At 44.3% G+C, this 19,540-nt stretch overlaps 1 protein-coding gene across 1 annotated transcript in view; it reads right to left on the reverse strand.

Moving 5' to 3' along the window:
* The window catches only part of LOC146626754 (zinc finger protein 385B-like), a 57,431-nt gene that overhangs the window by 8,383 nt on the left and 29,508 nt on the right, over positions 1-19,540 (reverse strand). The window contains exons 3-4 of the mRNA XM_085360255.1: positions 5,821-5,975; positions 3,615-3,722 (exon numbers count right to left, since the gene is read on the reverse strand). Coding sequence (XP_085216381.1) covers positions 3,615-3,722; positions 5,821-5,975 — 263 coding nt within the window. The remainder of the gene's footprint in view (positions 1-3,614; positions 3,723-5,820; positions 5,976-19,540) is intronic.

Genomic DNA, 19,540 nt, shown 5'->3' on the forward strand with positions numbered 1-19,540 from the left:
GCTCGGCCAGTAGCCTAGCCAGCGGTCCAGAAAACGGCCGTTTAGCTCCAGACCCAAACGAGGCTGGGCCAGGCGAGGCTGAGGGCACGGAAGCCGGGACCGCAGCAGGCGGAGATGATGATGCAGACACAAAGGCTGGACCAGACGAGGGTGCAGACACGGAGGCTGGACCAGGCGAGGGTGCAGACACGGAGGCTGGACCAGACGAAGATGAAGCCGGACCAGACGAAGATGAAGCCGGACCAGACGAAGATGAAGATGAAACCGGGCCAGGCGAAGATGAAACCGGGCCAGGCGAAGATGAAAACGGGCCAGGCGAAGATGAAAACGGGCCAGGCGTGGATGAAAACGGGCCAGGCGAGGATGAAAACGGGCCAGGCGAGGATGAAACCGGGCCAGGCGATGATGAAACCGGGCCAGGCGTGGATGAAAACGGGCCAGGCGTGGATGAAGCCGGGCCAGGCGTGGATGAAGCCGGGCCAGGCGAGGATGAAACCGGGCCAGGCGATGAAGAAGCTGCAGCTGAAGCTGGGCCAGGCGAAGCTGACGCTGTAGCTGAAGCTGGGCCAGGTGAGGATGAAGCTGGACCAGAATCAGGCGTGGATGAAGCCGGGCCAGGCGTGGATGAAGCCGGGCCAGGCGTGGATGAAGCTGTAGCTGAAGCTGGGCTAGGCGAAGCAGACGCTGAAGCTGAAGCTGGGCCAGGTGAGGATGAAGCTGGACCAGAACCAGGCGAGGCTGAAGCTTCAGGCTGAGGCGTGGCAGTAGCAGGTGGTAGCGCTGCAGGTGATGATACTGCAGGAGGCGGCGCTGCAGCCACAGGTGGAGAAGCAGCCACAGGTGGAGAAGCAGCCACAGGTGGCCGGACAGGATCCTCGGGCCCCTCAGCAGGCGAAGCAGGAGGCTGGACGGGCTCCTCGGGCCCCCCAGCAGGCGAAACAGGAGGCTGGACGGGCTCCTCGGGCCCCCCAGCAGGCGAAGCAGGAGGCTGGACGGGCTCCTCGGGCCCCCCAGCGAAAACAGCCGCAGAACCAGTGGGCACCGGGGCCCCCGGCACACATGAAACAAAGCCAGTAGGCACGTGGGCCTCTGGCACACATGAAACAAAACCAGCAGGCACGTGGGCCTCTGGCACACATGAAACAAAACCAGTAGGCACGTGGGCCTCTGGCACATGTGAAACAAAACCAGTAGGCACGTGGGCCTCTGGCACACATACGGAGGGCTGCAGCTGCGCAGAGCACTGACCCTGCTCAGGCAGTGACAGCCCGGTGCAGTTCACAGCTGGCATCTTGGCCACCAGGGGTCCAGAGTAAGCTGAGGGCAGCAACCCCGCCTCTGGGGAAGCCCCGGAGTGAGTAACAGTCACTAATGTTGCCAGCTGTTGAGGAACAGGTCCGTAATGTAACAGTTTGTCTCCCTGCTCAGAAACGGCGGTGGAAAAATAGTGTGAAAATTGTGGCTTAAGGGAGGCTAATGGTTGAGCTACAGACTGGGAAGCTTGTGGCTGGACACAGAACTGAGCCGGAGAATGGTGATAGAGTCCTGGCTCAGAAGGAGCGGCAGAGAAACAGTCTCTCGGTTTCACAGAGGGTCTGTACACGCCCACTTGCGAAGGGTCCGTTACCACGAAGGTGGGTAAGCGATCCGAACAGTCTCCCATCCCGCTCTGGATAGCCCCAGAAAACAGAGTCTCGGAATCTGGGGAAGCCAGAACATGTCGCTCGCTCACCGCCTCGGACTGCTCGGAAGTAAAAGCAGACGGGGGGTGAAGACCGAGGTCCAGAAGGAGGAACTCCCGCTCCCACGAACAAAGCGAGCCCAGAAGCCATGGGAGACCGGTCACCAGACGCTGTAGCCGCCTCTCTACAGCGCGCTGGGACGTGCCACCCGGGCTTTCCAGCCACAGGTCGATCAGCTCCTGTGTGGCATCGATGAGATTTTCCCGTAGTTCCCTGGATGGATTAAGCGCTGCTGGGTCCATGTTGTGGTCGCGTCGTACTGTCACGGTCCGGGGCAGCGGCCGTGTGGAGAGTGGAAGGAGGACTCAAAGCGCAGCACTCATTCAGGTGTGAGGGTGATTTATTGATAATAACAAACATAAAGAGGAGATGGCAAAACAGAACTACGGATGAACTAAACTGGGTGAAACTACACAAAGGAGTGGCAAACCTGAACACGAAGGGAGAACAGCAGGGAGAGCACGCAGAGGATTTCACAGGGTAGATGCAGAGTACGCAGGGTAACACAGAGGATGAACACAGGTAGGAACACAGACGACGCGACGAGGAGCAGAGGAAATCACACGCTATAAATACACAAAGAGACACTGGGAAATCACACACAGATGGGGGAAACAGCTGGACCTGATTAACCTGACGAGACAGGGGAACACTAACACCAGGGACCAACAGAGGGAGCACAAACCCAGAACCCAGTGTCTAAAATCCCAAACACAAACCATCCCAAAACAGCCATGAATAATAATGAAAGTAATAACAATAAGTACATAAACATAAAGTCACTGAGTCATGGTCGCAGGACCATGACATGTTATCAATTTACTGCAACATCTAATCAGTAAAACAATAGAAATTCAACTGCAAGTAAAAATAACAGTTTAACCAGCATAACTGGGTGTGGCTAAATCCCATTTTCCGATGGCAAGTTGAAGCTGTGTGTCCAGCATGAAAAGTAGGATGTAAAACTGCAAAAAATTATTCAGCTGTAACTTTTTTAAGCACTACACAAACAATGAGCATAAAAAGTGCTACACAGCTATTCTGGACTTTCTCTTTAATTGTGAAGTGCAAATTCCTGCTGGACTGTTCTGCCCCCTGTTGGGATCCGGTACCTGCCTGCAACCTGGCATCCAACTCCTGGGTCAACCAGCACTCTCAGCACAGCTGCAGGTACCACAAAGGGAGGAGAGAGCCTGTTAGCTAGAAAACAGACTCCATCACTGTGCACCCAAAAGTAAAGAGCAGAGACAGAAAAAGGAGATTAGGAAGCAAGAGTAGTAGGATAATCAGCCTGGACCAGTGTCCTGCTTCTTTAAAGTTTCACAAAAAAGCAGAGTCATTGTCATTCTCCCTGTTACCGCTTAACAATATAAATGCAAATATGTATAAATGAACTCCATAGGCATTGGAGTCAAATGAATATGAATAAAATGTGATAAGGAATAAAAGGCAATAGAACTAGCAGACTGGTTTCCTTTAAAGTGGCCTGTGATTTGAAAATAGAGAGGATAGAAATGTAACAAGCAGAGTGATAAGACAGATAGGCAGGAATAAGATCATTTTTGGGATGCAAAAAATATTACATTATTTGAAAATATGTAGATGTTGTGTTGACTGCAAAAAATGGTAAAAAGAAGAACTTCAGAGGAGTGTTTGGAAAAGCTATGGGCATAAATGTATTTTCGTGCTGCAAAAAATTATATGATTTACTATCTTTAATGGCTAAAAAAACCTCCAGCTATGTGGTCAGAGGAGATTTTCTATCTTCTTGTGGTGCACGAGAGATGATTTCAGGTTATTTTAAGGTTGCATTCTAGATGCTAACAAACTTTCCTTTGTGACATCGAGGAAAAGTAGAGTTACAGCACTTACAGTAGAGTTGAAGCGCAGGTGGCAGATGTTACAGGAGATAATGGGTTTTTTCTTGGGTGGAGTCATGCCAAAAGTGTGGTTGATCACTGCCTTCTGCACTGGGTCCATCTATAAGGTGAAACATACACATATACACCAAATTATTGAATTTTATAATCCAGGACCTGAGATTTTGTTTTGTATGTGCAATAATTAAATATAAATAAATATGTTTTTGCATATTTCCTTTAAAAGGTGGCATTCCTAATGATCTTATTTGCAAAATGGAGCAATTTATTTGTTGTTAAAATGTGTTCCTTTAACAAGGATTTAAATCTGCACAGATGTACAAAATAACTACCCACATTTCTACCTCCGTATTTCAGATTAACTATGAATCAGTGCTGATTTTGCTGATTACTTTGATTAAATAAGGTTGTAGATTTTTGCTTAGCGTCCTCCTGTGATTGAAAAAAATACTGTGCCGCGTGTGATAAACGTAGATTTCTGATAGAAAGAGCTGTAAGTCTGTTTTTAACATTCTGTGTAAATTATGTAAAGGCAGCAAACTGTGTATATTTTTCTAAATACGAGCTGAATATAAGCATGTTTTTAAATCCCCACAGTAAAGCTGTGATATTTCAGCCATATTTTTAGCTTTAGTTGTCAGAGATGAATATTTATCCAGCCTCCCACCTGCCTGATACATTTAGCACTTTCCTCAGACTTTACTCATTACAGGTTTAAGCTGTGACTATAAAAGCCGCCCCCAAAAAACACGTGTTTTATGTGCCAGACAGAGGTTTTATATTTGGAATTTCTCATGTATGTTTATGATTGCAAGTTAAAAATAAAGTATAACGTGGCTGTGAAGCTCAAGCAAAATTCAGTTAGAATTCTGAGTTATGTTTGATGATTTGACCTGATGATGACATGAGCTTTCACATAACTGTTTAAACTGTTAAAAAATGTTAAGTATTTCACATAGAAAATGATAACATGGTAAATAAAAAAATCATCCGAATGTATTTGTTCATCTTAATTTTGGTGCTTTTTTCCTGTATGCTGACATCACAAGTGGCTGTCCTGAGTTTCTAAATTTTTGCAGACTTTTACTTAAAGTATAAAAGTTATATTCAGACCTTGTAGAAAAAATACACTTTTTCACTTTCTTGTGAATAATTACATAAAAGTTCATCCCTTTTATTTGTCTGCAGCAAAGATATTAAATCCACCTAAAGTTAGATCCAAAAAAGAAAAAACATTTTCTGTAGTGCTTCTGTACACATGATTTCAGTGTGGCTGAAGTGCAGACTCTCACCGTTATTTCAAAGGGTTTTTACAAAAATTTAGCATTAACTTTTTATAAATAGTCCAACATTTTCAGAACCTTAAAAATAATCTTACAATTGCCCAGCAAGCAGCTTCATACTCATGTGAGGCCTGTCCCGTTGTTATTTAGTAACAAATAAAACAAACACAATATCTGAAGTTGATTCAAAGTACTGAATTTGTATTTTATAGCTTTAAATAGTCATTTTTAATATAAGGCTCAAATTGATATTAGTGTAAATAACGGAGGCCATCATCATCATTAGGCTGAAGAACCAAAATCAGAAAGACCACAGAAGACAGCAAAAATGCAAGAATGGACATACAGAGGGTTTACAGCAAGGTGCAGAGCACTGGTCGGATTAGACTTATTCCAAAATTCTCTAAAAGAGCCCGCACAGTTGTAAAAATGATTATTTCGGTTATATAAAATCAAAATTAACTTGCACCTTGTAGAAACTTGCAGTGATGAGAAGAGAAAAGCCTTTGATGATGTCCAGGGGTTCTAGACTTCATGCAGTCATTAACTGCGGGGATTATCATTTAAATATTCAAAATAATCTTTATATTTAAATATTCGTTTGAGTCGATTCCTGAAAATGATTTCAGTTTTTTTTTGTTAACCTCGTTGAGCTAAAGCTTAAAGCTTGCACTTCAATCACATAGTGATTTCAAATCCACTGTGGTGGTGTACAGGCAACTTTTGGCAAGAAGGCAAATAAGCATATGTCCAGCACTGTCTACAACATCATAAAATATAATGTGCAAACTGTGACTAATGACTGTTTCTATAACAAATGCATGGTAAATGATAAACCTAAAGATGTAAATGGTCAAGGAGCCAAAGTTGCAGTATGTGATACATGTAAGAGAGAAAAGCAGAATGGGTTCTTACCGTGTTAAAATTGGGGAAGAGGCTAAGCGGCGAGGAGCCGTTGACCCTGAGCGGCAAGAAGTGCTCCAGCTGGGCATGAGTGTGCTGCTGAAGGGATCGACCTGGCATGGGCAGGGAGCCCAAGAGAGGGTGGACTTGGTTCTGGGATAGTGCTCCTAAAGCAGGGATGATTAAATCAGAATAAATTCTGAAAAGACACAAATTTCTATTTCAGCCTTTTTCATTTTAGGCCCCCAAAGCTGCACATCGTTCTACACAAACTAGGATAAAGAGTGATTTTAGCACATATCTGAGACTGAGACGCTTATCCACAGTGAATGATTCACTCGGTAAAGCTTTAATGACTTTAGTAATAGTGAGGGACAAATGATGAAATGCTTTGTGTGGCCTTTTCCTGCTTTACAAGTCTATAGTTTATCCTGACAAATGTCTTTGCCCTTTAGTATCTGTGATTGTCTCGGTTCTTTGTCTGAACAAGCAAACAGCTCAGTCAACATACAGAGAAAAAGAATCGTAATGAGGTTTGATGTACATGTTCACCATCTTATGCATACATTACTTTACATCTCACTGGAATTTCACCAGCACTTTCTGCTTTAAAATCTCCTTCCACGTGACCTCTTGTCTCAACACACTTAACTGTAGTTGGCCTAAATGCTTTAAGACTGCACATTCTTTAAAGAGCAACATGGCAGTGACCTTTGTCTAGCCCCAGAGTAACATTAGTGTGTTCGCATTAAAAGCCACAGTTTCTTACATAAGCATGGTGATTACAGATCGTTTGTCGTGGCTGTGTATGGAAAGTCCGGAGGTTGTTCGGCTAAAAAGGTTGTGTGTAAAATATTAGAATGTAATATAAAACTGGCTTCAGAACTTTGTTACAGAAACTTTACCCTGTGATGAAAATAAACCATGTTATTGACAAAGAGGTTTAAAAAAGGCAAAATTAAAAACACAATATTTTTATATATAGCGTAAGAAAAAAGGAGAGCTTTGCCTGTGTAGGACTGAAAATGATCAACCTGCACGACTGAGGATGGAGGATTAAGAGAAATGACTAATTATGGATTTAGAGAAGATAAAGTAAAATATAATGTACATTAGGCTTATCTCCAGCACATGATGATAACACATATTAAGCATAACTTTTTGAATGACAGAGAATCTGAAGAAAGGAATTAAATAAATGGCAATTATATAAAATGTAATGTGAGTGACTGTTGTGACATAACGCCAAAAGAAACTTCCTTAAAATTTCTTATTCATAAACACCTAAACATTTTCTCTAAATAGATGCAATCATAATGTTGGAGTTTAATGATGTTATATTTCAGTAAAAGCTTAGCAACCAGAAGGCAATTTTCCTCAATTTTCTGCTTCTTTTAAGTCTAAATTTCAGGATTTATCTCTGGGGATGAGGCGGTTTGAGAGTCCTTGAGCATTAGCATGCTTTTACTAATCTGGTCCTATTTTCTAAAGTATTTGAGAAGAGCAGAGGAAACCAAAGGGGAGACTGGAAAGAGAAACAAACTGGAGAATGATATGTGAAAAGAAATGATATGACTAATACTGCAGAAGGAAAGCTTTTAGTAGGCATGTAAAGAGAGTTTAGGGAGTGATTTATTGTCCTGCACCTTCTTCTTACTGTGAAAATGTTAAAGTAAAGAAACCTGCCAGAATTTGTTTGGATATAATTAGATACTTTATAGGAAAGTAATGAAGGCTATAAACACGTGAAAGAGTAAAGTTCATGCTTGCACATACACTGCATGCTGCAGGGAGGTCTCATGAAGAAATCCTTGAGGCCCAAGATGATACTATAATTCTAATAATGCACTGTACTTGTTCTGTGGTACTGTGGAAGCAGTAGTTTCTATGAAGACTGGACAGTAACAGAAGCATGATAAAATGGGCCAGCTAGTGCTGCACACAACAGGATCTGCAAATGTAAAAACATATTAAGACTTCATGGAAATCTTTTGTGCGCTGGATAATCGGTGCCTAGTTAGAGACCGCGCAATCTCAACTAAATCGTTCTCAGATCATATCAATTTGGCAATCTCTGTTTCGCTCACCATACAGACTTTTTACCCTTTTCAGCCAAAGCCAGCTCAAACATGACTGTTCACTCAAACTCAGACTTCAAACAGATCACAGAAACCACAAAGTTTCCAGTCCCCAAAACAAACCAAACAAAACTATCAGAACATTTATTTGCAAATTTCGATGGCTGGCGGGTGTTGCAACAATGCAACAATACTCCAATAATGACAATAATTCTTGCTTATGTTGGCGTGTCATGTAGTGCAGGTACCACCTATCAAATTAAAAAGTCAGCTGCTCACAGTGACAATGTAAACACTGTCTTTGTTCATGATCTTAGCAGAGCATGAAATGATGTGCATATTTGTACCCATTTGATAAACTGCGTTCACACAGAAGGCAATCCAGTCATCACATGCTGCTTGGCTGCTAGTGAAGAGTTGTATGGCTCATTAAATAACACTAATGTATTTACTGCCCCATCACATGTCAATCAATATTGTCCTTCATTCTCATTGGTAGTTGCTTCAATTGTTTGCCTTAAAGTTGAGAAAATCTCAACTTTTTTCCCCTCTTGAAGCATCAAACTGAAATTATTATCATAATAACAAATAAAATTAAAAATGGGGCAGCACTGTCGCCTTACAGCATAAATATCCTGAGTTTGAATCCACCATCTGGCCAGTTACTCTAACTTCCACCATCCAAAGACACACAGTTAGATTAATTGATGATTAATCTGAAAATTGCCCACAGGTGTGAATGTGAATGGTTTCTCTGTGTTAGCCCTGTAACACAATGGCGACCTGTCAAGGTGGACCCCGCCTGGATGAAGTTGAAATGAAAATGATAACCACATTGCTTAAAGATTAAATTCCCACATCTTATCAGCAGCTACTGAGGTACTCAGATGCTTATGCAATATCAAGCTGGACAGAAACACAACTAAACAAACTGAAACTGATAAACATAAAGAGAAGTGAACACAATAAACTCAGTAAAGATGCAGAGAATAGCAAGTCTTGGCTACCAAATGACTCCACGTGTTGAGACAAATATAGAGGTGCAGCACAAATTAGCACTGAATTAGCAATAAAAAATAAAAAATAAAAAATCAACAATAAGCCAACAAACGAACATACAATTTGACAACGACCACCAACCACACCCTCTGTTTATTTGATGCTTTGCAGCCACTCCACTGCGCCAGGTATTTGTTGGAATTAGAATTTGAAATAAGGAGTGATTAGAGCTGATTGTCACTATTTACTTGATCCTGCGATTTTAATGTGCTAATCTCCCTGAATATCATGCATGCATAAAACACACACTTTTGTTTTCTAATTCCAAATTCATTTACATGCTCCACCAGGACTGTTTGTGTCACTGGTGTCAATAAAGTGATTTGAACTGAATTAACACCGTATTGAGAGTGAATGACAAAGTAGCAACAAATGAGAGAGCGAAAGAAGAACAGTAACAGGCAATCACAGGCAGAGGACAGACCCTTTCCCCCCCTCCAGTAGACTGATGTGCTTAATCTCCCTGTCAGTATGACTTTTGGGGACAACGATTCCCTCTCCTACACAAATCTGTAATTGATCTTATTAATCTCCTATGCATATATTCACAAAACACATCAGGGCGAGACGTTTAATTAACTGCGTTTGGTGCTGAACAAGCTAGAAACTGCCATCAGCTGTGAGAATCTGTACAACATCTGCCGACAAGAAGAACGTGCTTTTGACGGTACCTGTCTGTTTCAAAATTACCCATCTCATTTACGTCCAGAGAGCATCTCAAAAGATTCACTCTGGCAGACTGGACAAAACAAACGAATGCCATGTTCACATTGTTTCATCCGGTCATAATGGGAATGTGTTAAACAGTATGGCTCTGTAAGCGTTAAGAAATAAAACACCGTAACTTTAAAATTACAACCCTAAACTCGTGAACTCAATTACTGTGTATGTCATGGTCCTGGGCCATGTGGGCCCAGTATTCTTAGTTCTTTGTATTTTTGTATTTCGTTCCTTATTTAGGCCATGTCTTCTGAGTTGCCCTGTTGTGTTGTTCCCTAAGTGTTTTCCCTTCATGGCTCTCTCCCCCCTGTGTGCCCTCTATGTATTGATGAGCCCTCGTCTCCCTTTGTGGTTGTTTCATGTTTCCCCAGCCCGTTATGTCTGTGTTTTCCCCGTGCTCTCTCTCCTCCTGTCGGAACCTCTGTGCCTCTACATGTCATGTTCAGTTCACCCCGCCCTGTCTCGTTATGATTATCAGTGTCACCTGTGTTCCCCGTGTGTGCCCACTTTCCTCGTTTACCCTCTGTGTATTTCTGTCTGAGTCTCCCTCTGTTCGGCGTCGTGTTCTCCCTCATGTTGTGTGGATCTCCCTGTGTCTACCTTCGAGTATTAGTTTACGTTTTTCCGGTTTAGTTTTGCATGTCCTGTATTCTGTCCTGCCAGCATTAAAGCTGTGTTTCTTAAGTTCATCCCCGTGTTTGTGAATATTGCTATTGGGTCCTTCTCCTGCCTGCCACACAACGTATCATGACAGAAGAACACGACCACGATATGGACCCAGCAGTTCACAACCCCTCCGCGGACCTCCAGGACGACGCGACCATGTCGGACTCAGCGGACATTTCAGAGGAGGTAGGGGAGGAGCTGAACCGGCTCTGCCGCATTATGGATCGCATCATCGGATGCGCGGATCCAAGTGTGGTTTCCACAGGATTGGCGGCCGTGGACGCCGTTTTGTTGCGGGAGCCACGGTTGCGACAGCTCCCCCACCTCGTCGAGGCGTTTGACTCCCTGGGCCCCCTTAAGGAGGAGCTTCGTGCCCGTGCGCTGGCCCAGAGGGTCCTGAATGCCGCCTCAGCACCCACACCTCCGTCCCGTGAACGGGTGTCATCGCCGCTGTCTCATGAGCCAGTAGCGGTCAGAGTTGGAACGGTGAGGCTCGCCACTGACACACCTTCCGCCCGCACCCCGCCGGCTTCCGCGTCTTCACCGCGGTCTGGCCGCACGGCGTGGCGCACGGAGACAACGGAAGCCATAGACTTTGGCGAGGAAGAGCGGCAGCAGGTGTTACGGGCTTATCGGGAGGACGAGCTCCGGTGGAAACCCTGGCTCATCCCGGAGGAGGACCTCTCACCTGCTGCACAGCCTACCAGCCGCTCGCCGTCTCCGATCCGCTTAGGCTATTTTTCGCCTGCCTCATTTCTGGCAAGGATGGGGGCGGACAACGGGGAACTCACCACTACGTCACCCTCTGTGTTGGCGCCATCAGCGCCCATCGCGCCAGCTTCCTCTGCTCGAAGGAGGCGGCGCGCCCGCCGCCATAAACCGGACAATGCTAAGACTACAAAACATGAAGTGGACGGCGGGTTCGTTTTTGATAGAGCTATTTTTGTCGACCCTGAGCCTGCCATTTCTCGGACAGTTTTTTCTGAGCCTGCTCCTTTTCCTGCTCGTGTTTCTCCTCCCAGGCCAGCTCAGTCAGCTCCCTCGCAGCCACCCTCAGTTCAGTTAGCTCCCTCGCAGCCACCCTCAGTTCAGTTAGCTCCCTCGCAGCCACCCTCAGTTCAGTTAGCTCCCTCGCAGCCACCCTCAGTTCAGTTAGCTCCCTCGCAGCCACCCTCAGTTCAGTTAGCTCTCTCGCAGCCACCCTCAGTTCAGTCTCCAGTAGCTCCAGTGTCACCCCCAGTTCAGTCTCCAGTAGCTCCAGTGCCGCCTGTAGCGCAGGCCCCAGTAGCTCCAGTGCCGCCTGTAGCGCAGGCCCCAGTAGCTCCAGTGCCGCCTGTAGCGCAGGCCCCAGTAGCTCCAGTGCCGCCTGTAGCGCAGGCCCCAGTAGCTCCAGTGCCGCCTGTAGCGCAGGCTCCAGTAGCTCCTGTAGCCCAGTCCCCGATAGCAGTACGGTCCGCTGGTCAGCTTAACATTCAGCCAGGGGTCTCAAATCTCTCTGGCTCTGCATCAGCTCCTGCTGGGAGCTCGGATGAGCTCATCCAGGACTCCGCGGCTCCCACGCCGCCATCTACCTCGTCAGCTGGAGGGTCCGAGGGGCCCGTTCAGCCTCCTGTCTCCGCTGGAGGGTCCGAGGGGCCCGTTCAGCAACCTTCCTCGTCAGCTGGGGGTTCGGGAGAACCGCACCAGCCTCATGCCACGTCAGCTGGAGGGTCCGAGGGGCCCGTTCAGCCTCCTGTCTCCGCTGGAGGGTCCGAGGGGCCCGTTCAGCCTCCTGTCTCCGCTGGAGGGTCCGAGGGGCCCGTTCAGCAACCTTCCTCGTCAGCTGGGGGTTCGGGAGAACCGCACCAGCCTCATGCCACGTCAGCTGGAGGGTCCGAGGGGCCCGTTCAGCCTCCTGTCTCAGCTGGAGGGCCCGAGGAGCCCGTCCAGCACCATGCCACATCAGCTGGAGGGCCCGAGGAGCCCATCCAGCCACCTTCTGCTACGCCTGGTCCAGCCTGTGCTTCGTCAGCTGCAGCCTCAGAGCCTTCGTCAGCTGCAGCCTCAGAGCCTTCGTCTGCTGCAGCCTCAGAGCCTTCGTCTGCTGCAGCCTCAGAGCCTTCGTCTGCTGCAGCCTCAGCCTGTGCTTCGCCTGGTCCCGCCTTGACTGGTCCCGCCTCGACTGGTCCTGTGCCCACCGGGCCTCGGCCAGTACGCCTGACACTGGAGAGCCGCCGCCGCTGCCTTGCGCGCGGCCGGCCCCCTGAACTGCTCCGTCGTCTCCTTCGCCGCCGCCGCTGCCTTGCGCGCGGCCGGCCCCCTGAACTGCTCCGTCGTCTCCTTCGCCGCCGCCGCTGCCTTCCGCGCGGCCGGCCTCCGGACCAGCTCTGCCACCTGTGCCACCCGCCTGGTCGGCCCCCCGACCGTGTGACCCGTGAACTCTGGTGCCTGTGGGCTCTGGGTCGGCCCCCTGAACTTTATTTTGACTATGGTCATGTGCTCCCGTGTTTTCTGTTGTTTATTTTGTTTCCCGTTCTGGTCCCTCCGTCCTGGTCCCCCGCCTCCCGCCCTGGGTGGGTTGTTTTCTGTTTTTGTTTTTGTTTCTCGGGTTTGGGCTGTCGGGAGCCAGCCCTTTAGGGGGGGGTGATGTCATGGTCCTGGGCCATGTGGGCCCAGTATTCTTAGTTCTTTGTATTTTTGTATTTCGTTCCTTATTTAGGCCATGTCTTCTGAGTTGCCCTGTTGTGTTGTTCCCTAAGTGTTTTCCCTTCATGGCTCTCTCCCCCCTGTGTGCCCTCTATGTATTGATGAGCCCTCGTCTCCCTTTGTGGTTGTTTCATGTTTCCCCAGCCCGTTATGTCTGTGTTTTCCCCGTGCTCTCTCTCCTCCTGTCGGAACCTCTGTGCCTCTACATGTCATGTTCAGTTCACCCTGCCCTGTCTCGTTATGATTATCAGTGTCACCTGTGTTCCCCGTGTGTGCCCACTTTCCTCGTTTACCCTCTGTGTATTTCTGTCTGAGTCTCCCTCTGTTCGGCGTCGTGTTCTCCCTCATGTTGTGTGGATCTCCCTGTGTCTACCTTCGAGTATTAGTTTACGTTTTTCCGGTTTAGTTTTGCATGTCCTGTATTCTGTCCTGCCAGCATTAAAGCTGTGTTTCTTAAGTTCATCCCCGTGTTTGTGAATATTGCTATTGGGTCCTTCTCCTGCCTGCCACACAACGTATCATGACAGTGTAATTAGGTTGGGCAGAGAAGAATTTAGTTTATGAAACACTTCTAATAAACACAGTTAAAGCATCATTACCAGTGACTATGTTTACATTGGCACTAATATGCTATTAATATTCATATATCCCTTACATGATACAAAATAAGTCTTTTGATATCTAAACAGCATTTTTTTTAAAACCCTATCAGCTCTGTGTTTTACAAACCAGGTAGCCAGACTCGAGATCGACCCCAAAGCCTGCATTTCTGGTCTGAAGAACATACAACTTATTAGCAGATTTTAAGATGTGCAGTTATTGCACTGATGACCTTGTTGTTAACTGGTTGTGAGGATGAGGTGGACCAGAACACCAGTGACACCTATTTCCATTCATGGGGTCTGTGTGGAGACAGTAGAGGATTACAAATACCTCAGTGTTCACATGGGCAATAAACTGGCCTTCATAAAAAACACAGAAGCCCTGTACAAGCAGGGGCATAGGGGTCTCTTTCTGAGGCTGCCGAGATACTTAATAATCTGCCAGCTCCTGAGGATCCGCAGGAGTCTCTGGTGGCCAGTATTTCTATGCTGTGGTGTGCTGGGGCAGCAGACACCAACAGACTTGACAAACTCAACAAAAGGCCAGTGACATACTGGGGGTGGAGCTTGCAGACAATATTGGAAAACCCTTCACAACATCTCCATGCTGTGCTGTGAGCACATTAAGCAGAAGACTCATGCCACCACGAAGCCACAGGATACCGTGTAGCTGTCAAACTCTAAAAGTCCTCCAGTCATGATTACAGACTGACACCTGAATTATTTTCATTTACATTATCTTGTATGTTTTGCATATAAAATTGCTTAACTTTATACAGTTTTGCAGTTTTTATTTCAAAATATTACAGTTGATATTTTTCTGGGTTTCATATTTATACTACCGTTTTCTAACATATTTTTTTCTATCGGTCATATTTAAATTTGGAGGCTATTATGTAGCAATTTCCCCTTGGGATTAACAAAATATTCAGATTCTGATTTTCAGGAATCTTTCTTTTCACCGTTTCTGTGTTCATACACCACTTTGCTTTAAATCATTTGTTATTATTAAATTCTGGCACCCCCTCTTCACTTTCAACGGGTCATAGCAGATAGCCGCCCCCTCCCTGCACCTGTTTCTGCTGGAGGTCTCTTCCTGTTAAAAGGGAGTTTTTCCTTCTCACCTAGTGGTTGCTCACTGGGGGTTGTCTGATTGTTGAGGTTTTCTCTCTATTACTGTTACAATATACTGTTACTGTTACAATATAAATCTTGAGATGACTGATTTGGTCCTATATAAATAAAACTAAATTAAATTGAATTGTTTGACAGAATGGAAGAGGGTGGTACTGTCTGCCTGGACAAACACCACAGGAAAGCTTTCAAAAGATTTTACATAAACCAAAAAACATGATTAAATTATTTTATCACACCTATGAGTAAGGGGAATATACCCTTAAACTTGATCATGGATATACTGAGTAAAAATTGAATTCATTCAAATGAAAGCTGATCAGCAGCATGTATGCAGACAAGCTTTATGAGCTTCCCCTGTGTATTTTCCTCATGCTTTCGCAATTCTAGGCATAAAGAGGACCATAGAGGATTGGCATCTTATTGGCCAAGAGCATCGGGAACATGCAAGGCAGAAAACAAATGAGCCATCTTTGTGTTTACACATGAATGGAGTGAAATAAAGTGACGATATTGCTCTTCACAGGTTTTCGAGTGTTACTAGAACATTTTGGTCAAATTTGATAACTAACTTGCTTCATTTGCAACACTCAAAAGAACATTTTCCCTCATTTAAACCCTTTTCCTATCATTGTGGTTAGTTAAAATGCTTCTTGGGTGAGTGCATATCATCTAATGACAGCAGCAGTTGTTGCATCAAACAGCCCAGCATTGTTCTTGGGAGTCGGGCAGCATCTTGGTATGCATTTCTCCTTTCCCCAAATTAAATCCTTAAATGAAGGGCCTCACTCCTATAGCCTTGTGCACACATACACTGCAGCATGTGGAGAAATTCAAAGCTCAACACTGACACAAGTATTGTTCACTCCTTTCTTGATACTATAAATGTAAATCCACCTTTCGAAATGAACCAATCCCTGCTCGCTAATCAGCATTCACATTCTTTTTCTATGCAGGAAAGCTAAAAGTGTAGGTCACAGCAGCCAACCAACCCATACTGAGACAGGATAAAAGATTATGAGCTGAAGAAATTACAGCACGGTAAGAAAAAAAACGAGGAAAAGCTTAATCTCTATTATTTCCAAGATTAGTCTCTGGGTGACTCAATATCACAGCAATCACAGAGGGGGGGGAATGGCATCTTTTCATGAAGAGTGGAGGAAAAGGGGGGAAGGGGTGAGAGACTTCCATAGAGGCAAATCACAGTAAAAGCATCAGAGGAAAGGCTTCTTTGCTCTTTTCATGGCAAATGCATTTCCTGGGATTATCTGTCTGAGCCAGACTCTCTGTGTTCACTCTGAACCAACATGGTGGAGTGCAGGCACGCTCTCATTCCTGACACCAAAAAAAAAAAACATCCCTTCTCTGCGTGCCATTAATGGTTTGTGACATTAACGGCTGAATTAGGGCTGTTTCCTAATTTAGCAACATTTAATTCAAAAAGCACAGATTTCTTTGTTTTACCACTCTCAAACTACATTTAATGGATTATGGAGGCTTTTAGACTGTTTTCATCTGATTTGGTTAGGGAGACCAGAGTCATTGTTGTGAGCTGAATCTAAAGAGGTATGAAAACTGGAATAAACTGCTGAAAATTTAAACTTGAACTGTTCTGACGTCAGCTTGCAGGTATGAGCTTAAAGTCATCTTCACCCCTTAAATTAATGGGGTCATGATGAATCAGATTGGCTTTCTTGGTGATCTTTATTATTTCTAAGTTGGATAAATGTAGTTTACAGTATGCAGCTGTGGTGTTTAAACAATTATCAAGTACTATGCATCTCAAAAATGTAAACATTTTAAAAGCTAAACAGAATAGTCATTTGTCTTAGCTCTGAAAATCTCACTCAATCCCTTCATTTATCTGAAAATTCAATTGGAGATATTTTTGAACTGAGCATTGCCGTGGTTTTCAGGAATTTGTTGTTGTTCTCATTCTTATTATTGTAAGATCTCCTCCCTCCTATTTTCTTTGTGTTTCCTTTGTCCATTTTCCCCTCGGTGTTTGTGTCTGCTGGATCATTTTGTGTCTTCTTGTGGTAAACACTTTCTTTGTGTAGCTTTATTCTTTGTATGTCCTATCCTAGTAGTGGAATAGTCTTTTTTGTTTGAAGAGTAGGGCCAACTACCTAAGTCTATAGGAAAATTAACCCGCTGTTCTTTTAATCTACGTTTGAATTTAAGATCTCAGTTGCTAGATTATACAAATTATAGAGTTATAGATTATTGAATGAAACAATGTTGTTTTTGTTAATTATGACCCCAATTAGAGCCAAAATGGAGGAAAACTGAGATTTAGATTGGGGCTTCCTAGAATTCACTACCATATGAGAGTGCAGTCTCACTTAGTTTCTCAGATAGATCCATCTTTTGCTTTGCACTTCCAGTTTCCAAAACACCTACATTTTTGAAAAGAAATTGTTGTTTTTTCACTAGTTATGCATTTAGCTAGGGTCAGTGTCACTACAGGTAGCATGGACTGACCTCTACAGGCTAAACAACAGCACCCTGGCTGCCATTAGGAATTGGTATGAAATTCTTGGGCCCATTGTCAAACCTTTCCCTGGTGCAGTGTGTCCCACGCTCGCCTGACCTAAATCCACCTAAATCCACCTCTGGGACTTTATGTTTCGCTTTGTCCAACACCATCAGGTTGCATCTCAGACTTTTCAGGCATACATACAAACACGTGGGGGCCATACAAACTATTAAGTACCATTGTGAGTAGCCTTGCACATCATTTTTTCACTATGGTTTTTGGGGTGTCTTTGAATTCAGCCCGCTGTGGGATGATAATTTTTATTTCTGTTATCTTTTTGTTCCTAACACATCATCCATATTAACATAGTTGTGTCTGTAAACAGAAAAAAAAACACAGAGAATTTTTTTTTTTTTAAAGGTGAGCTTGAAATTTTATCTCATCTTTATTCTCTTAAAAAAAAATAAACAAGAAAAAAATGGCTACACATTTCTGACTCATATTCTGCGTTCAGGTCCACTTTCTGAACTGGTACAAGGAGTGAGTTTCTGCTGCACATCTGTTATTTGTCTGTTTTAAATTGATACATCTGTGTCTTTTGGCCTGATCTCTCCTGCAATTTACACGTTTCCTCATTTTTTTCCAAATACCTGTTCCAGACATCGGTACCTCGCCACATCATAAATCTGAATTACCCGAGTTAAATTTTAACACACTGTTGAGCAGGATGACAGGCGCACTACTTAATGTGCTTCAGTTAATAATTTAAAATAATATAACATTTTATTATTTAGGACATTAAGCATTTTAAAACACTTTGTACGTTGTTATGCAGAGTGTTTGACACCATAACATGAGCATTTGCAAACATATTAAATTTAAATGAATGTACTTAAAACACTTTTATGGTGACCACCATCTCCTGTGTAACACAAAATCTTTGAGCATAATTAACTATGTCACTATGGCCCCTTTTATACATATAATCAAACATTACAGTCACAGCTGTGCTTCATATTCTATATGGTGGGATCTTAAAATCACAGACATTTCCTATACTTAACATTAATCTTTGAGTTAACTCTGTCATTACATTAGTTTAATCAAAAAGGCAGGATTAGGAATGTGTAGCTAAAAAGGCAAAAAAAAAAAAAGTATCCTCTGTTGATAGGTTTGCTGCAAGCCTGCAAAACATATTGTCAAATAATGAAAATTGAATGGTATGTTTTCCAGTCCATAATGGCACGAAGCACACAGCTTTTCTGAGTCATAAAACAGAAGTGGTTAGTGCACTGCGCTTTTGCAGTAATGATGATGCCATTCGTTGCTTACACAACGGGCAGAGAGCTCGGTATTTATGATGAGCTCTGGAGGATGAATTAGCATCCATTAGGACTGCCATTGACAGCTCCGTTAAGCTCTCGCCGCTGGAAACAAAAAGTGGAAAGTGAAGGCCTAATTTCCATGATGGCTTGAAATACTGCCCCCGCCATGCTCTGTGTGGTTTTTAAATAAATCATCTTTATTGTGACAAAGTACATTTAGGCCACAACTGGCAGCCAACAGGCAAGTTCTCCTGCTGGCTGTCAACGTCTATTTAAAGTCATACAGACGCAGCTGGCAGAGCCAGCGGCTTCATGTGAGTTTCTACCTGCAGGGCACCATCCAACCCAGATCAGGCTCCCCGTGGTAATCTGTCCTACTTTCAGCTAAACCACTGTGGGCCCATTTTCACCCCAGGGTCCGTAAACTCTTATTGAATTTGTTCAAGGTGAAATTCGGGACTAGTGTCCTCTGGTCAAAGGAAAATCACAGGATACCGTTGTGGAAGCTTCAACAGCATGTAAAATCCGCATGTGGAAAAGAAAAAAGAAAAAGAATGTCTCCATAACCTTTTTAACCTTTTAATCCACAAAGCAGCAAACCAGCAAGCAAATTTCATCAGACAACTTAACTGAAGCTGATTCACTTCCTGAGATTTTTTGCATCTTATTTGGTATAATGTTAATACTACAGCAACATATAACTAATCAGGGTCTCTGGTGAATTGTGGGTATTATTTTGACTATTACAGGTTTGATTTTTGGTGACAGATTATTTGAATTGCTATCTTTACGTCACAGACTTTGTTTAAATGATGTATTCTACAAAATAACCACGAAAGATAAATAGGCACCAGGAGATAAAGCTAATCTACAGGGAAATTAACATGATTGCACTATCAGGGCTGCTCAGTGTGTTTTGTTTCCTTCACTGACCCTCTGCCCTTTACAATGCATTCTGCACATCATTATCAAATAAACTGCCAC

Source organism: Diplotaxodon limnothrissa, linkage group LG8 (assembly GCF_057381915.1).
Source record: "Diplotaxodon limnothrissa isolate DT_005_m linkage group LG8, D_limnothrissa_male_GT1.1, whole genome shotgun sequence".
Lineage (NCBI taxonomy): Eukaryota > Metazoa > Chordata > Actinopteri > Cichliformes > Cichlidae > Diplotaxodon > Diplotaxodon limnothrissa.